This window comes from Aristolochia californica, unplaced genomic scaffold, assembly GCF_029961685.1.
Source record: "Aristolochia californica isolate CCGP_79_NKW_82.1479 unplaced genomic scaffold, dmAriCali1.0.hap1 SCAF_9, whole genome shotgun sequence".
Lineage (NCBI taxonomy): Eukaryota > Viridiplantae > Streptophyta > Magnoliopsida > Piperales > Aristolochiaceae > Aristolochia > Aristolochia californica.
This window is the reverse complement of record NW_027182290.1, coordinates 10,219,161-10,239,417: the sequence shown is the minus strand read 5'-3', so window position 1 is coordinate 10,239,417 and position 20,257 is coordinate 10,219,161. Positions and strand designations below refer to the sequence as shown.

Genomic DNA, 20,257 nt, shown 5'->3' with positions numbered 1-20,257 from the left:
GTGGGAAATATTTAGGAATGTAGCTCAATAGCCATCGAAACTAGTGGAGAAAAAATGAATCAACTCAAACTCGAATATATAAGACATGTAAAACCAATCACTCCACTCAGAAACTTCTTCAATTTGTATCTATCTCGTATAAATAGACCCCTTTCTTGGAATTTTAGGACGAATTATGAACACGATCTGTTTGTAACTTTAAAAGCCATTCCCTCCATCACTACCTTTCTTCTTTTCTTTTTCTCTTATTTTTTTTATTTTTTTGAAAATTAAATTAACAATGGAACTCATGAATTGAGGATGAAAACATGTTCCATTTCACCGGTGATAGCCATACCACAAATCCAGACACCCCCACACTTATTTCTTGCACAACCATACGAATCATAATGATGAACAATGTTCCACTAGCTCTACGGCTTGGGTAAATGTTTTTTTTTTTTTTTGGTTTAAAGCTTGTAACATGGGTTCACAAAAAAAGGAAAAAAAAACCTCGAAGGGGTTCAACAAAAGGAAAAAAACTGTTTTGAGTACAACAGGTAGCAACAGTTTTGCCTTACACAGAACTGATAAAATATTTCTTTCAGAATCTTAGAAATAAGTTCAAGAAAAAGAAAATCACAAAATTTCATGATCGGCTAGTTCCATGGACAACCAAATTGGTCCTAAGTCCTATCAAATACGCAGTTAAACCAAGGTTGAATAGCATGTAGAAGACATACAGAGGACGGTATGGCTTGCTGACATCCTGAGGAGAAGTAGTCACACCAGAGGGAAGCGTCATGTAGATCACCATGCAGAAATGCATTCTTCAAATCCATCTGATGCAGATGCCAGGACTATGAAGCAACAATAGCTAAAATATTGTGAACCATGTTCATCTTGGCAACTGGAGCAAATGTATTCTCATAATCAATCCCATATTCCTGCGTGTTTTCCAAAGCTACGAGGCAAGCTTTGTACTAATCCAAAGAACTATCTAATCGAAGCTTTACAGAGAAAACCCATTTGCTCCCAAAAGGCTTAATAGTAGGGGGGAAAGTAACAACATCCCAAGTGTGATTCTCCTCAAGAGTTTGAAGTTATGTTTGCATTGCCTTTTGCCAACACTCATGTGCCATTGCCTATTTGTAGAAAGAGGGAATGGAAATAGATGATAAAGTAGCCACAAGAGAGACAGTGGAGTAGAAACCATACTTATCAGGGGGCAACAAGGGTGAATAGACCAGCGAAGAGTGGTGGAAGCAGGAGCAGGAGGAGGATCAGGAGCAGGCACCAGGTCAGGATCATATGGGGGCACAGATGAGGTGGAACTAGGCTCATAAAGTCTAGGGAGAATAGATAAAGATGTAGATGGCAACACAACATGAGTTGGAAAGAAATATTGATTTTTAAAGAAAACCATATTCCGAGAAACACATAGATGATGATGATGGGGATCATAGCAAACATAGCCTTTTTGAGATATAGCATAACCAAGAAAAACACACTTAATGGATTGGGCTGTAAGTTTATGTCATTCATGAGCAAGTAGATGCACAAAACTAACACAACCGAATGTCTGAAGATCCACATATGAAGAAGAATGACCAAATAACTTAAAAAAATGATGAAACATGATGCAATGTAGGAGAAGGCAAGTGGTTGATTAAATGAACTGAAGTATACAGTGCTTCACACAAAAAATGAGGAGGAACAGATGAATCAAGTAAAAGAGTTTGTACCACATCAAGAAAATGATGATTTTTCCTCTCAGCAACGCCATTTTGGTGCGGTGTCAAAACATGAACGCTAAGAGATGATACCTTTGCTTTGAAAAAAATCCTGAAACTCATTAGACATGTATTCGCCACTAGAATCAGAGCGCAATACCCTGATGCTGGCAGAGAATTGAGTCTGCGTTTAAATATGACAAAAAACTTCAGACTTAGCTCATAGGAAATAGACCCAAGTAAAATGACTAAAGTCATCGATAAAAGTAACAAAGTACTTATAATGCACATGAGAAACAATAGGAGCAATTTCCTAAACATCACTATGAATAATCTCGAAACAGTGTGAGGCATGAGATGCATGATGAGGAAAAGGTAAGACTTTACTTTTGCCAAGTTTACATGATGAACAATCAAATGAAAGATTAAGAGAAGAACAAGTTGTACTTTTTAATAAACCAGAATTAAACATGGTACAAAGTACATCAAAGTTTTGGGTAGCCGAGACATCTATGCCACATCTTAGTTCCAGAACTAACAAAATTACATGCAAAGGAAATTAAAGGAGTACGAGGAATACTGGTCGAGAGAAAAACTTGAAGGGGAAATAGTCGTCCCACATTAAGCCCCTTCGTGATCATCTTCCCTGACGCTTGATCCTTCATAACACAACCAGATCGAGAGAACAAAACATTACAATTATTATCAACTAACTGACCAATAGAAATAATATTTTTGGAGAGATCAGGGGACACAAAAACATCTGTTAAGGTAGGAGAAAGATCACCAACAACACAAATAGGCAGAGAGCTGCCATCAGTAGTGTTAATTTTTAGATTTCCATCATACTTTCTGACATTGGAAAGAGAAATAGCAGTGCTGGTCATATGGTTAAAAGCTCCAGAGTCAACATACCATGGCCGAGTAGAGACTTTATTCTTACTTGATAGCCCAAAAGTGGAAAGGGCAGAAATGATCATCTATTGTGCCATTTCAGGAGTGAGTGTACTCGGATTTGGTGGGGCAGTAGGAACAGTAGTCGGAGTAAAATGATCATCTACAGAACATCTTAGAGAAATCCCGAGCAAAATGACCAAACTCTTTACTGTTAGAGCACTGGACAAACTTCATGTCCCTACCCTGGTTTCTCCCCTGTTCTGCATAGACCATAGTAATAGGGGCATCAGTATTAGTCCGATGTTCCATGCCAATTTGAGTGGCAATACGTTGTTCCTCCCTTAGAAGCTCACTCAAATAGATATCCAAAGATGGTACAAGATGACGATTCATCAGATTAGAACGTGCAATTTCAAACTCAGAACGGAGCTTCATCAAGAATTGAACTCTCTTGTTTGTCTCATGCTCGGCTTGAACAACAGAGAGAGCAGGAATTGGAACATTCTCATAAATAATCTTGGCATAGTCGGCCCAAAGGTTTTGAAACCCAGAATAATATTCTTCAATGGAGAGGCTTCCCTGTGTGAAATGAGCCATCTCATACTCCCATTGAAATCGGTGAGCCGTGCTATTTTGGTTGTAAATCTTGTGGAGGTAATTCCACATATTAGCTGCATTTCTATAGGGCCACAGATTAATAACAAAGTGTGGCTCAACAGAGCTAAGTATCCAGGTCATTACCCTAACATCCATGGTTGTCCACTTTGACAAAGCTGAGGCCTCTCGAGGTGCCGGATCACTTCCATCTATATGACCACATAGCTCTTTTCCCATAACAAATAAATGGAATTGAAGTGCCAATGTAGGGTAGTTCTTACCCGTGAAATGAATAGGTAAAAAATCTAACTTGTCAGATGACATGATAAAATACAGATAACCACATAGAGACATAGCAATTTGAGGGCAATCCTTGCTAAAACGCAAGCCTTGAGTCATCAAAAAATGCCGAAACCCACTTTCTGAAAATTTCTGAAATTGGGTTAAATCCCCGTGAGTCACCAAACTTTCTTAAAAGAAACTGAAACCCCTTTTGTTAAAAATTGTTTTTCGAGAATAAATTATGAAACCCCTTTGATGAAAACACCAACTCAAAGTCAAAACTTGGAACTCCGAATCAGAGTCCAAACTCAAAATGCCAACTCTAAGTCCAAATTCAATGTCACCCAACAGCTCAAGCATGCCAAGAAAAATAACAGTAGCACCATGAAAAAAAATCTCTAGATGGCGGTGTGAGCCAAAAAGGTTCGGTGGTCGCAGTGCCAAGGCGGTGCCAGAAAGACCATCACACCGAATTAAATCAAAGCTTGTTCAAGGTGGTGCGAGCCGAAGAAGTTCGATGGTCACAGTGCCAAGGCAATGCCATAAATTTTTCCAAGGAAGGAGTTTTAGAGGTTACCGGAGCCGAAAATTAGAGTCCGCGATGGTGTCAAATGTCGCTTGTGAGACGAATCTTGATACAGGGAGCCCATCTTTCCAGTTCACCAGAGAAGAAAAATTCCCCTTCTATCCGCGTTTGGGAGTAATGGACTGTGGTGAAATGGTTCTGGAATGGCGATTTCAGGATTGGCAGGTAATCTCTGATACCATGTCAATATTTTCTAGCCCAAGAGTGGCTACTAAAACAGCCAAACTGAGTTTCTGAAGAGAAGAGCAACGACCAAGGATTTCCACCAAGAGGAGCTACTGTGAACAGCCAAAATAAAGAGCTTCAAGCTCTGAATCTACCAAGAGTAGTTGCTAGAGGAAGCAACAACAACCAGGAAAATCTACCCGATAGGCTCCTAGAACAGCCACAACCGAGAGCTCCAAGCTCTGAGACTGACGATCACACCAACACACAAGAGAAGCTAAAAAATCGGGGGCCCTCTTCCCCTTCCTTTATCTTCTGTTTAAACATAGGGTTAGGTTAAGTACAAGAAAGTCCATGGGCTTAATTACAATCCAACCTAGCCCATTAATCCTTGCTTATTAACCTATATACATATAAATATCTAAACAAGTAACATTAATATTACTTATAACTTATATGAATTTCAAAAGATGGTAACAGAGACATTATTATTGAAGAAGTGGTTTTGAGTGTTGCTTCGGTTGGGAGTTTGTTGGAAGATGGGGTCAGACCCACAAGCTCAAGGCAAGAAACTCACACGTCAAATGAGTTGCACATGTGTGAATTATGATACTTCACTTAAAGATGGCATAGAGGTGTACATATGTGTTCTTTTTATGTCTTTTATTTCATCAAGTTGTAGCCTTAAGGGCATTGTAAAGACTATAAATAAAGGTATTGGCTAAGAGGTAGAACATTGAAGCACTCTTTTCTCTTTCCATAAATTCGTCCAGCCCTCACTTTCACTTTGACGTAAACGTCTTTTCCCTTAATCCAAACTCTCTCCTTCCATGTCCTTCTTCTTCTCCTCTCCTTCTCTCTTCTTCTTCTTCTTCCTTGTTGATCTAAAGCTCCTTTCATGAGATCCTAAATTCCACATGGTATTAGAGCAAGGAGTTTAGGATCCCTCTTGATGAAGTTATTATGAAATTTGTTCAAGAAGTTGTAAAAGAAGGAGTTCAGTCATGTAGAGATAAGTTCATTCTCTTCTTATTTACATTTTATTTCCTTTCCTTATTTACATACCCCTCTTTAATATTTTTTCCACTTCTTGAACTTTGAATCACATCAAGTCAAGATAAATCTTTATATGTTGTGAAGATTAATTTTTATGACTAAATTGATGTTATAATCTTGATCTCCTTGTAAATAAATTACAAGCGTGATCAAGATCATTTGCTGTTTGCGTCTTATTAAGATTGATGGGTGAGATTCAATTACCTTTATGTAACTTGGATCAATTTCATTTGAGGTAGAATTCCAACACATGTTGCTTTAACTTCTCCAACTTAATGATGCTCATGGGTTTGTGTTATGTTGTTGGATGCCCACTATATGTTTGGTGAAATTTCAGCAGCCATTTACCCTTTGTAGTTCCTTTTGAACTTCAACAATTGATTTTTTTTAACGTTGAAGTATCCCATGAGCTGAAGATAAATTTCTTCCAAGTATCTTGATTTGACTTTAAATCTTCTCTAAATATTTTCTCTATCTCTCAGTTTGTTTTGGAGTTTGGATTAAGACCTAATCGGTTGCATCTACCTTCTTCTCTTTGTTTTTAAGAATACAAGAGGAGTTGAGTGATGACTGGATGTTATTCTCACTTGCTAAAAGCATAAATTTGTTGATAATTTGGTGCTTGCTCTCATGAAATAAATTGGTTCTTGTTCTCTTTTTTTGTGACTGATTTGGTCCACGGGTTCTTCAAATTACATTGAGTAATTGTTCTTTGAATAAGGCCCCTTCCCTTGACCTCCACATTTGACTTGCCTCATCATGGAGAGTGGACACAATAGTAATAAGAGTGATATACTCCGTATTACTACAATTCCACTTAGAGGTCTCTCCAATTACATGAGCTAATCACAATTGGTTCAGAGGGTTCTTATTACTCGTGACCTCTTAAGCCACATTATTAAATTTCCTCCTCCAATTGATGAAGAAGATGAGACCTACCACAAGTGGGTTAAGCATGATAACATGAAGATAAGTTGGCTCATCAATAGCATGGAAGAGCATGTGGCCAACCATGTGGTCCACTTGGAAACCGCCAAGAACATATGGGACACTTGTGCTAAGCTTTACTCAAGTACTGCATCATTACAAAAAATATATGATGTCTTACAAAATATGCTGCATACGAGACATGGAGATAATATTTGCGAATTTTTAGCACGGTTTCGAGGCCTTCTCCAAGAATCAAAACTAGCTCAGCCATACTCCACTGATATTGTAGTTCAAGAATGACAATGAGAAGCTTTGGCAGCAGCCATTTTATTATTGAATATTAAACCTTACCTTGAGGTTGCCAAAACTCAGCTTCTGAGTTCTTCCGCTCTTCCATCTTTCGATGACATTAGTGTTACATTACTTCGGATACTGGATCCATCCCCTCCTTCTCCTATTGATGCCCCATCGGCGATGTTCTCTGGCAATCAGGGTACCTTTTCCTCATACCGGGGACTGGGCAAAAATATGAGAGGGGGGTCGAACTATGAGAGGGGCTAAAAATAGAGCTGGTAGAACGGGTCCGAATTCTTCCCATACTGAGCCTTGAATTTGCACTTACTATGGTGGTCAGAACCACCTTGTGGCAACATGTTGGAAACTTCATGGCAAGCCTGATTGGGCGACAGCTAACCCAGTCTTTGTTAGCGTTGAGAAACAAGAAGATAAGGCTGAGTCATCCTCGGAAAATGTGACTCTTACTTCTGAAAACTATGTTGCATTTCAGAAAATGAAGTCCTTCATGGAATCCTCTATTCCCTCATCATCTAGTGCTGCCACTACTAGTGCATCAAGTATGCTTTCTTCTTCTTCTTCCTTTTCCTCTTGGATCATCGACTTTGGGGCCTCCGAACATCTATCAGGTAACGAACACTTGTTGCAATCCTTGTCTCCTTGTTATCCTCAGAAATTCGTTACTATTGCTAATGGTACCCAAACCAAGGTCCTGGGAAAAGGTTCATTCTCTCTTACCTCATCTATTCCACTTCAAGATGTTTTGTTTGTTCCTTAATTTCCTTTAAATTTGCTCTCGGTTAGTCAATTAACTAAACAATTAAATTGCTCTATCACCTTCTCACCGTCTTCTTGTATAAGCAGGTGATTGGTGGCGGCCATGAAAAGGGGGGTTTGTACTACTTCACTCTTCCAACTTTAGCTGCATTATCATCCACTACATCCGAGGCCCAACTTTGGCACAACCGACTTGGTCATTCGTCTACCCCTTCACTTCGTTCTTTGCTTCCGTCCTTAAAAGAACTTTCTAATTTTAGTTGCAAGGTTTTTCAATTAAGTAAACATATTAGGAGTACATATTCTCCTCGTCTTACAACTACAAGTACTGCTCATTTTGAGCTAATACATTCTAATGTATGGGGACCGTTATGTGTCTCAAATATTTCCCAAGCTAAATATTTTGTCATTTTTTTTTATAATTTTACTCGAGTGGCTTGGTTATTATTTATTTAAAGAGCGTTCAAAAATTCTTCCTTTGTTTAAAAATTTTCATGCTATGGTCTTGACAAAATTTGGGAAGAAAATTCAAATCCTTAGATCTGATAATGCTAAGGAATACATGTCTCATGAATTCAAATCATTTTGTGAGAGTAATGGGCTTATTCATCAAACATCATGTGCCTATACTCCTCAACAAAATGGTGTTGCTGAAAGGAAGAATCGCCATCTTCTTGAAGTTGCTCGGGGCCCCCTCTACTCCATGAAGGTACCCTATTTCTATTGGCTTCATGCTATACTTACAATATGCTTTCTTGTTAATAGGTTACCTTCATCAGTCCTTCATCATAAAACTCCTTACTCTATGTTATTTAATGGTGAGGATCCTTTTTCTCTTCCTTTTTCTCTATGTTTTGTTCATGTTACATCCCTACATAAAAATAAACTTGATCCTTGGTCTATGAGGTGCATTTTTTTGGGGTACTCTCACACTCAGAAAGGTTATGTCTGTTACAATCCTACCCTTTGGAGGATGCTTATCTCTAGGGATGTGACTTTCTTTGAGGACACCTCCTTCTACTCCTCCCATGATGCTCCTCCAAGATGGACTTGTCCTTCTACTACTCCTTGTTCATTTGTGCCTTTTAATCTTGAAGTTAACCCATCCCTTAATGCACCGGCTGTACCTTAACCTATGGAGTTGTCGGATCCACCAGAGGTAAGTCCTTCTCCTCCTATGTATGGGCCTGAATTTGATACTCGGCCTATTAGTTTAAGAAAGGAACGTCGTTCTTGTACTACTTCACATCCTATCTCAAATTTTATGTCTCACTATCACTTGTCTTCCAAGTATTTTCAGTTCCTTTCGTCTCTTTCTTCTACTTCAATTCCACAGTCGTATCAGGAGGCTCTGAGGCATCCAGGATGGAAGGCGGCTATGGATGAAGAAATGCATGCCTTATACGAAAATCAAACCTGGTCCTTAACATCACTCCTGAAAGGTAAAAGATCGATTGGTTGTAGATGGGTTTTTTTGATAAAAAATAATCCGGATGGATCGGTTGCTCATCTTAAAGCTCGACTCATTGCTAAGGGCTATATGCAGTGTTATGAGGTAGATTATGAGGAGACCTTCACTCCTGTTGCAAAATTGAATTCAGTACGCATCATCCTGTCTATTGCTGCTAACTCATCATGGCCCGTCTATCAATTGGATGATAAAAATGCTTTTTTAAATGGTGATATAAGTGAGGAAATTTATATGGTCCAACCACCTGGTTATGTGGTTGAGGGGGAGTCAGTATGCCGGTTAAAAAAATCTTTATATGGGCTTAAGCAGTCTCCTCGCGCGTGGTTTGATAAATTTAGTAAAACACTTCTACGGTTTGGTTTTCATCGGTGCTCGGTTGATCATTCCGAATATTATAAAGATACAGTCAAAGGGAAAATATTAATGGGTGTATATGTGGATGATATTATCTTAACCGGTGATGATGCTTTGAGCATACAAGAGGTGAAGAAGATGATATGTCAGGAATTCAAGACTAAAGACCTTGGTATGCTTAAATATTTTTTGGGTATAGAAGTTCTTAAATCCAAACATGAGATAATATTATCTCAAAGGAAATATGTCTTGAATCTCCTTGAAGAAACAAGAATGAAGGGTTGTAGACCAGTTGACACACCTATGGATAAAAATTTAAAATTATGTGCCACAAATGAAGAAGATATTGATATTGGCAAATATCAAACACGCGTGGGAAAACTGATTTATCTCACGGTAACTAGGCCAGACTTATCATATGTTGTAAGTGTGGTGAGTCAATTCATGCACAAACCACAAATTACCCACTGGCAGGCTTTAGAGAGAATATTACGTTACCTAAAAGGAGCTCCAGGAAGAGGATTGATGTATAAAAAACATGGGCACTTCAACATAGAAGGCTTCTCAAATGCAGATTGGGCTGGATCACCTGATGATAGAAAATCTACATCAGGATATTGTACTCTGGTTGGAGGAAACTTGGTTATATGGAAAAGTAAGAAGCAAAATGTGGTTGCAAAATCTAGCGCCGAAGCAGAATACAGAGCTATAGCTCATACCATTAGTGAACTTTTATGCGTTAGGACCCTTCTTACCGAACTAAGTTTTTATAAAAAAGGGTCCATGGGTCTGCATTATGATAATCAAGCAGCCATTCATATGACTTCAAATCCAGTTTTTTATGAAAGAACTAAACATATTAAGGTGGATTGTCATTTTATATGGGAGAAGTTTCAAGCAGGAATAATCTCTCTCAAACATGTGTCATCTCAAGAGCAAGTAGCTGATATTCTCACTAAACCCGTTACTTCTAAAATCCTATCGTTTATATATGGCAAGCTGGGTATTTATGGTGTCTTTTCTCCACCAGCTTGAGGGGGAGTGTTGGAACATGGGCTCACGCCCACGAGCTCAAGACAAGAAGTCCACACGTCAAAGGAGTGGCATATGTGTAAAATATGGTACTTTCCATAAAGATGGCATAGAAGTGTAAATATGTGTTCCTTTTATGTCTTTTGTTTTAACAAGTTGTAGCCCTAAGGGCATTTTAAAACTATAAATAAAGGCATTGGCTAAGAGGTTGGGCATTGAAGCACTCTCCTCTCTTTCCACAAATTCGTCCAGCCCTCATTTTCTTTTGACGCAACCTTCTTCTCCCTTAATCCAAACTCTCTCATTCCACGTTCTTCTTCTTCTCTTCTCCTTCTCTCTTCTTCTTCTTCTTCTTTCTTGTTGATCTAAAGTTCCTTTCATGAGGTCCTAAATTCTACACCAAGAAAGATGGATTGATATGGATAAGGAATTGGAAGAAATACGAGCACGATTAGATGCTTCCATTGACCGTTATGCAAGGGAGGAACGCGTTGCAGCAGCAAAACAAGTCACACGACCTCAAATCTCCGACCACATATGCGCACAAGAGGTAGCAGACAGGCCAAGGGCCAGAAAAATAAACATATTAAGGTGGATTGTCATTTTATACGGGAGAAGTTTCAAGCAGGAATAATCTCTCTCAAACATGTGTCATCTCAAGAGCAAGTAGCTAATATTCTCACTAAACCCGTTACATCTAAAATCCTATCATTTATTTGTGGCAAGCTCGGTATTTTTTATGTCTTTTCTCCTCCAGCTTGAGGGGGAGTGTTGGAAGATGGGCTCAAACCCACAAGCTCAAGGCAAGAAACTCTCACGTCAAAGGAGTTGCACATGATTGAATTATGATACTTCACGTAAAGATGACATAGAGGTGTAAATATGTGTTCTTTTTATGTCTTTTATTTTATCCAAGTTGTAGCCCAAAGGGTATTGTAAAGACTATAAATACAGGTATTGGCTAAGAGGTAGAGCATTGAAGCAATCTCCTCTCTTTCCACAAATTCATCCAACCCTCACTTCCACTTTGACGCAAACCTCTTTTCCCTTTAATCCAAACTCTCTCCTTCCACGTGCTTCTTCTTCTCCTCTCCTTCTCTCTTCTTCTTCTTCTTTCTCGTTGATCTAATGCTCCTTTCATGAGTTCCTAAATTCCATAGAGTTTAAGTCCATCATGTATACATATGGGTGTTTTAAGTCCATAGAGATTTTTTTATATATATACCTATGGTTTTTTTATTGTCGTCTTATGAATGACAGACATTACCCACTTTTCATGTTTGATAGTCGGTGCCTGAGTTGGGACACCATGATGGAGGAGCTTATTACTACATATATGTCACCCCCTTAATTGGCATTTATTACTCCTACAACTTGAGAGTCATTGTCCTGTGGAGGGACACGGTGGTGGAGAAGTTTTAATACACTTCTGAACACTGCGTATAGACCCACTACCTGAGAATTATAGGAGTGTGCCCTACATCTAGCATGGTGTTATGGACTCCACAGCATCACGAGTTATCCACAGGCATAGGAATTAAATTATGTCAATTTAATTTTAATGTAATTCCATTTGGTTTAGTTTAGTTTGGTTTGGTTTAGTTTGGTTTGGTTTATATGTAATATGGCATGAACCAATTGACCCATGGGTCTAATTTGTAGTTCCATCCTCAACCCTATTTATGGCGACGTCAAGGTGAAGGAAAGTAAGTATTGAGAAAATTAGAATTAAACAGGTCAGATTCTCCCTCAGAGGTCTAGGTCGGATTCTCCCTCTGAGGTCCAGGTCGAGCTTCCTTCAAAGCTCAATCATTCCATTCCGATTTCCATCATTCCACATTCAAGAAACAAGAATCCTCTTCCAGCGTCAAGATTCAATAGGGAGGGAAGAGAGGAAAGAAGGGTGATGCGATCCATGGCTCGGGAAGAACCTATCATCTTGGTATCAGACAGGTCCACCCTTGGGGATTCCTTTTCCCCTGAGGATTTGTGGCAATTAGTTGAAGATAATCGCTAGAGGATAGACGTTCAGGCTCAATCCCTGGAAGAAGTGTGTCAGCCCACATCTGACCTACATGAGTCCATCAAATCCATGGACGCCGCCATCCAAGCCCTCCTCCGGCGACAAGATGACAGTGGTCCACAAGCACCGCCGGCGGCAGCCTACTCTCCACCGGCTGACCACCATCACTACCAACCACCACCTCCTCCACCACCACCAATGCGCCATAACTATCCCCATCTGGGGCTGGCCGCACAGGGACCAAATACGGTTCCCAGGTATTTCAAACTCGATTTTCCTACATATGATGGGTCTAAGGACCCCTTGATTTGGTTAACCAAGTGTGATCAATTATTTTATCATAAAAAAAACACATGCGGATGAGAAGGTTTATTTGGCCGCATACCACATGCTTGATGAAGAGCTCCAATGGTACCACCAATTCCGAAATGACCAATTGGTTCAGGATTGGGCAACATTTAAACAATCATGCATGATGAGGTTTGGTCCCCCAGCTAGTAGCAATCCATTGGGCGAATTAATCAATTATAAGCATAATGGATCACTAGAGGTGTATCAAAAGACCTTCCAGGAATGTTTGGCTTGCACTAATAAGTTTCTTAGTCACACCCAGTATGTTCACATCTTTACTACTGGTTTGACAGAAGCTCTACGGTTGGAAGTTGAATTACATGGTCCTACAGATTTGGACCACGCTATGAATTTAGCCAGGTCAATTGAGCATAAACAGCGAGTTCTGAAGGATTCACTGGTTAGAAAACCAACTTGGCCAGGAAGGCACATTGCCACTGTGCCAACACCATATTCTGGGCCTCCACGTTCTGGAGCCAGTGCAGCACCGTGCCCAGACAGTTCTAACTCTATTCCACCAGCTCCTTGCTTCAAAAAACTGAACAGACAAGAAATGGAAGTTGACAGAAGCTCTGCGGTTGGAAGTTGAATTACATGGTCCTACAGATTTGGACCAAGCTATGAATTTAGCCAGGTCAATTGAGCATTAGCAGCGAGTTCTGAAGGATTCACTGGTTAGAAAACCAACTTGGCCAGGAAGGCACATTGCCATTGTGCCAACACCATATTCTGGGCCTCCACGTTCTGGAGCCAGTGCAGCACCGTGCCCAGACAGTTCTAACTCTATTCCACCAGCTCCTTGCTTCAAAAAACTGAACAGACAAGAAATGGATCAAAGAAAGGCCAAGGGCCTTTGTTTTAACTGTGATGAACAATATGTCCAGGGTCACATATGCAAAAGATTATTCAGTATATGTCTGTGGGAGGATTGTGAGGACATACTACCAGAGGAAGAGATTGTGGAGATAGACCAAGAGGGTCCAGAGATTTCACTTCATGCCATGAATGGTCTGCGCAGTTCTAATACCATGCAAGTTAAAGCCCAGTTACATCATCTACAATTACTTGCTTTAGTTGACTCTGGCAGCACACATAATTTCATCAGTCAGCCAGTGGCCGAACAACTTGAGTTAGTCGTCCAGCAATAGACAGGCCTTTCTGTCTCAGTAGCCAATGGGGTTAAAATTACCAGTGTGGGCATCTCTCCAGCCACACACTTTGATATTGAGGGACACGGCTTTATTGCAGATTTCCTGGTGATTCCACTGTCCGGATTTGATTTGATACTTGGAATTAAATGGCTACAACTTTTGGGGCCTATTTTACGGGATTTTCAGGCTCTGACCATGACCTTCACAAAGGACCACCGTCAGATTACATTGCATGGCACCCAGGCACCAGTGCCCTTCACCCTTCAGACTGTTCAGGTCCATAGCACTGACAACTGTAAGTTATCTCAATTACTTACAGACTTTGAGGATATATTTCAGGAACCTACTGGTCTACCGCCTATTTGGCACTGTGATCACCGCATCCGTTTGAAAACGGGCACTGAACCTGTAGTGGTGCATCCTTATCATTACCCCCACTTATAGAAGGATGAGATTGAAAGGCAGTGCCAAAATATGCTCGCCCAGGGTATTATTCAGCCAAGCAGGTCTCCTTTTTCCTCCCCAGTATTATTGGTCCGCAAGCATGATAAGTTGTGGAGATTTTGTGTGGATTACAGGCAACTCAATGTGCACACCATTAAAGACAATTTTCCTATACCAGTGGTGGACGAGTTGCTAGATGAGTTACATGGTGATACTATATTTACCAAGCTAGATTTGAAGTCTGGCTATCATCAAATCCGCATTCATCCATCAGATGTGGAGAAAACTGCATTCCACATGCACCACGGGCATTTCAAGTTCCTCGTGATGCCATTTGGTCTCTCAAATGCGCCTTCCACATTCCAGGCCCTTATGAATGAGCTATTTTCCTCTCTCTTGAGGACATACGTTTTGGTATTTTTTTATGATATTTTGGTATATAGAAACAGTTGGGAAGAGGATCTTTAACACCTTCACCAGGTATTTACTCTTCCCCGCTCACATCATTTGGTTTTAAATCAGTCCAAATGTTCTATGGGTACCATAGAAGTGGCATACTTGGGCTACGTTATTTCAGTAGTTGAGCTGAAGGTAGACCAGAGTAAGATTCAGGCCATCACAAATTGGCCTCCTCCCACCTCCATTACAGCCTTAAGGGGATTTTTTGGCCTACTTGGGTATTACAGGAAATTTATTCGTAGCTACGGCCAGCTTGCAGCATCACTCAACAACCTACTCAAGAAAAATGCCTTTACCTGGTCCGAGACAGCGGCTCATTCCTTTCATAAGACTGGACTATGGAGAGATGTCATAAGACTTGGAGTGATTTTAATCTCACTTATCTTATGCCAGTTGGGCCTCATGGAAGAGACCAGCAACGTGAAGGGTAGTGTTGGAAGATATGGAGGACTGCCATTAGAAGATCCGATACACCATTTGCAACAAGTTAGGAGTTCATGATGTTCTCTCATCCCCAACTTGAGGGGGAGTGTTAGAAATGGGCCCAAGCCCACATGACCAAGGAAGATGGGCCCAAGCCCATAAGATATGGACCACAATGATCACGAGTTGGTGGGACCCACCATGATCACGTATATTATAAATAGAGGTTCATGTACTTTGATTACAACAAGTCAATGAAGTATTTCTCTTTTCTATAAATTCAACACCCCAGATGACAGAAAATCTACTTCGGGATATTGTACAATGGTTGGAGGGAACTTGGTTACATGGAGAAGGTAGAACCAGAATGTAGTTGCAAGGTCTAGTGCAGAAGTAGAATACAGGGTCATGACACACACAGTTAGTGAGCTTCTATGGATCAGATCCCTTCTCACTAAACTGGGATTCTATAAAGAAGCCCCTATTGATCTACATTGCGATAATTAGGCAGCAATACATATCACCTTAAATCCAATCTTCCATGAGAGAACAAAGCACATTGAAGTAGACTACCATTTCATATGAGAGAAATTCCAAATCGACATATTATCTCTCAAACATATCTCCTCACAAGGCCAAGTTGCAGACATTCTCACCAAACCAGTCACTCATAAGATCTTGTCCACAATTTGCGGTAGGCTGGGATTTTACGATGTTTTCTCACCCCTAGCTTGAGGGGTAGTGTTAGAAGGTGGGACTCACCATGATTACACTAGCTGGTGGGACCCACCATGATAACGTGAGGTGGCATGATAGGTCATCACATGAGCTGGCATCCTTATCACAGGAGATGGAAGATTTGGCAATCAAATGGGGCCCTCCATGATAACATGATGTAGCATGATGGGTCATCACACGAGCTGGTATCCTTATCACATGAGTTGGAAGATTTGGCAAGCAAGTAGGACCCACCATGATAACGTGTCTCATAGAAGAGTTTTAGTTTAAATAAATTTTAGTTATGTTAGTCTACTGTTTATGTTGAGTTATTTAATTATGCGAGGACTTATCTTTAAGTGTTAGAGTTTGGGTGTAATTGGGACAAGGGTAGTTTAATTGTATTTGGATTCTACTACTTTCCTCTATTATAAATAGGGGTTCATGTACTCTGATTACATCAAGTCAAGAAGCTCTCCACTTCTCAACTTGTGAAGAATCTTTCTCTAGCATAAACTCCTTTTCTCTCTTTTCTCTTCTCTCCTCTCTACCCTCTCTCTCTCTCTCTCTCTCTCTCTCTCTCTCTCTTCTCTTTTTCTTCTGCCTCTCTCATCTTGCTCGAGATTTCAATCATGGGGTTCTAAATTCAACATGAATGAAGTAGATCATTCACTTGAACAACCTAAAGAGTTAAGTGGGTGAATCATGTTATAGTCCCTAGCCATGGATCGAGTAACTCGGCGTGGGATTTGTGAATCCAGCATTGTAATAGAGCTGTTGCTCTCTGTAAGGATGAAAGGAGTCTCCTTTCTTTGGCTGTTCTCGGATAGGAGGAAAGCAGCCTCCTTTGTGAAGCTAGGCTGTTGTTCTCGGTAAGGGTAGAGAGCCCTTTCTGCTGCTGCGCAAACAAGAAAGGTCCCCTTTGCTTCTCACTGTTGAGAGGGTTTAGAAACCTCTCAGCTGCTGCTCGGGTTAGGGGCTGAAAAGCGTCTAACTTGGACAGTCCTTGGATCAGAGGTTAGGGGTTCCTAACCTTGCTGCTTTCTGGCTTTGAGGTTGAAGCACCTCTCTAGAGGTTGCTCTCGGTTTGGGGTTGGGAAACCTAGGTCCTTGGTCAAAATGAAGGAGAGAAGCCCCCTCGTGCTGATGTGGACGTAGGAGAGGCTACAACCTCTGATTGAACTCGGAAACAGGAAAACAATCCTTCTCCCTTGGCTTCAGTAAGATCAATGCAAACCAGAATTCAAAAGGAAAAGAATAAACCCAAAATCAAGAGAGAACTATACCTGGAGCTCGTCAAGGAGACCTCCCAAACACTAGAGCTTGTTAAGGAGAACTCCAAACTCTGTTTAACCTAATTCAATGTTTGCCTTTCTTCTACTTCTCTACCTCTAAATAGGGTTTGACGTCATTAGAGTTTTAGGGCTTAAATTGACAATTCTGCCCTTGCGACTTGGATCCTTCCATACTTAATGAAAAGCTATACTTAAAAGCAATATAAAATATGAAATTTAAAATTAACTAACTCAGTGAGTCATTTCCGCCTCCTTTGGGTGATTCGGTGAGCTATTGAGTCCTCAACAAATCAGGACTCCCACCAAAATCTTGATTCATCCACTTGAATTCGTCGGGATGCATTTTTTTCCGCACGACGGTCTCTTTCTTCCTCTCAAAAAATTTCCTCTCCCTCTCGCACCTGCTCTCTTCTCCCTCTCACACTCAGACTCCCTCTCCCTTCTCCCTCTCGCTCTCAGCCTCCCATCGTGTTGCAACCTCTCGCTCTCGCTCTCGAAAATTTTTTCTCTCTTATCTCCCTCTTGCTCTTGGCCCGCAACAACATTTCTCTCCCCTCGACCTTCCTACCCTCTACGTCATCTCCGACCTTTCTCCCCTCTTGCCTTTACCTCTTTTTTTTCCCCTTCTCTCATTCCTCACTCTTTTCCCCTAAAGAAACCTCTCGATTTCCTTCAATTTTCCCCATTTGAATTTTGATTTCCTTCAATTTCCCCCATTTCGGTGTCGATTTCTTCAATTCTACTTCGATTTCCCTTAATTTTCCCATTCGGCTTCGATTCCCCCATTGGGCTTTGGTTTTCCCCAAATTTCAGAAGGTAACCCTAAACCATAATTTTTTTAATTTAATTTATTGTTGTATTTGATTTAATTTAATTTTTGTATGTGGTATTTATTTTATTGTTTAATTACTGCATAATTCCTGGATTTAGGGTTGGGGTTTATGGTATTTAGGGTTTAAATTCCTCTTTATAGATTATAATTTCGGGTTTAGGGTTAGAGTTTAGGGTATTTAGGGTATGGTTAATGGCATTTAGGGTTTTGGGTTAATGGTTTATGGTATTTAGGGTTTAGTTTTTTTTTTTTTATGGGTTCTTGGTCTTAAGGTAGGGTTAATAGAAATTAGGGTTTAGGGCTTTAGAGTTTGGGTCTTTCAAGGGGTTAGGGTTTAGGGGTTTGGGGCTTAGGGTTTTTAGGGTTTAGGGTACTGGTTTAGTATGATGTACTTTCTGGAATTAGGGTTAGGGTTAGGGTTAATAGAAAATAGGGTTTTTGGAGGTTTTCAAGGGTTTAGGGTTTAGGGTTATTTGGGTGTACTACCTCGAATTAGGGTTAAGGTTAATAGAAATTAGGGTTTGGGTTTAGGGTTTAACGCAAAATTCATACAATCAAACTTGTTGATTCCGAGTGCCGATCCTTCTTTACCAACCATTGCTCTCAATCACGAACCCAAGCTCTAATACCACTTGTTAGGATTTAGACGGCCTAATTCCAAACTAATGAGAGCAATAATAATAATCACGGAAGAACGGAAAAGCATGCAAAAGAACAAACAACAAGATTTATATAGGTTCACCTCAAGGTGAGACTATATCTTGTCTTCTGCAGTTGTAGTAATCCACTATGAAGATAAAATAGTTTACAAGAGAAATCACACACACTTATAGGTGTTTATCTCTAAAATCTCTCAGGCCGCAACAGATGGTTCTCCACGATGATGATACAACCCTAACATAACCCCGCATGCCCACCCAATTATAAAGAGAAAACTAGGGCAACTACTTTATAAGAGTGAAATTCCCAAACTGCCCCCTTCCAACCCCACAATGACTTTACCGTCGATCCGCATACCGACTTAGCGTAGGGCGTTGATTAGGTATATTGTCACAACAGAGATGTTTGATAGATCAAACTGGACCATAAGTAGGTATTTTAATAAGGTGTTGGATGTTGTTCTCAAACTTCACTCTGATTACATCAAAAGGCCTTCAGAATGCACTCATTCGAAGATTTTAAACAATCCAATGTTTTAATCGTACATTAAAGTAATATCACTTTCCCTCTAATGAACAATTTTTGATTAATATACTAATTTATGTTTGTATTAATTGAAATGGTATAATTAGGATTGTATTGAGGCTATTGATGGAACTCATATCAAAGCGAACGTCCCACTTGAGCAACAACAAAGGTTCTGGAACAAGAAGGGTTATCTCTCACAAAATGTAATGGTAGCATGTACATTTGACATGCAATTCACTTATGTACTTGCTAGATGGGAGGGATCAGCAGCTAATTCCCATGTATTGAAGAACGCATTGACTCGCCGAGATAAACTCTTTGTACCTGAAGGTAAATAATATGTTTTTATGCAATAATTTTTTTATCTATTATTATCTTCAATTATTTTATGTGGAATATATTTTCTATTGTACGTAAATATTATCTAGTCGATGCTAGTTATGCAAATCTTCCATGATTTTTGGCTCTGTAATGAGGAACTCGTTATCATTTGCAAGAATTTGGAGACAATCTTCCTAAAAATGATAAAGAATTATTCAACCGAAGGCACTCGTCTTTGAGGAATACTATTGAGAAAACTTTTGGTGCTTTAAAAGCTAGATTTTAAGTGTTGAAGGCACTCCATTTTCTTTTCAGATCTAGATAAAAATTGTAATTGGTTGTTGCATATTACGTAATTATATACGTAGAGAGGATTAGAGTGATACATTTGAAATGGAAGATGATGTTTTGGGTGATGAGCTTGGTGGATGAGGCGATGTGTTATGGACTCAATAGCTCACCGAGTCACTCAGAGGAGGAGACAATGACTCACCGAGTCACCTACTTTTACTTTTATTATTTATGTTGCTTTTAATTTCGAATTTTATTGAGTATGTAATAAGACTTGAAGGTAAGGGTATAGTTGGGATTTATAAGCCTAACCCTAACCTATCTTGGCATGAATGACCCTATTTCAAGGGTAAGGAAGGAGAAGTAAAGGTAAGTTTGGATTTAGATTAAAATAGAGTAATTAGGTTCTTGCTAGTCTCCCTATTCTAGGGCTCTTGGCGTTAACTCACTTGGTGGTTTGTTGCATCCATTGAAGAGTCCTTGAGGAGATCGTGGGAGGAAGAGGAAGAGGAATCACCCTTCTCTTCCAAGCTGCAAGAGCAATCTATCTCTGCCATGAACCAACAGCAAGACGAGGAGGTTTGTGTGAGCCTTATCATCAAAGGAGGA

The 20,257-nt window shown here is 40.0% G+C and overlaps 1 protein-coding gene across 1 annotated transcript; it reads right to left on the bottom strand.

Annotated features, from left to right (window-relative positions):
* Window positions 1-2,765: 2,765 nt before the first annotated feature.
* On the bottom strand, window positions 2,766-3,605 carry LOC137940633 (uncharacterized). Its single transcript, XM_068785787.1, has one exon. The coding sequence runs from the start codon at window positions 3,603-3,605 to the stop codon at window positions 2,766-2,768; it is 840 nt and encodes a 279-aa protein (XP_068641888.1).
* Window positions 3,606-20,257: the final 16,652 nt, after the last annotated feature.

Bases quoted from the DNA above. Each gene is read 5' to 3' on its own strand.
- LOC137940633 (XM_068785787.1), bottom strand. From the start codon at position 3,605: ATGACTCAAGGCTTGCGTTTTAGCAAGGATTGCCCTCAAATTGCTATG.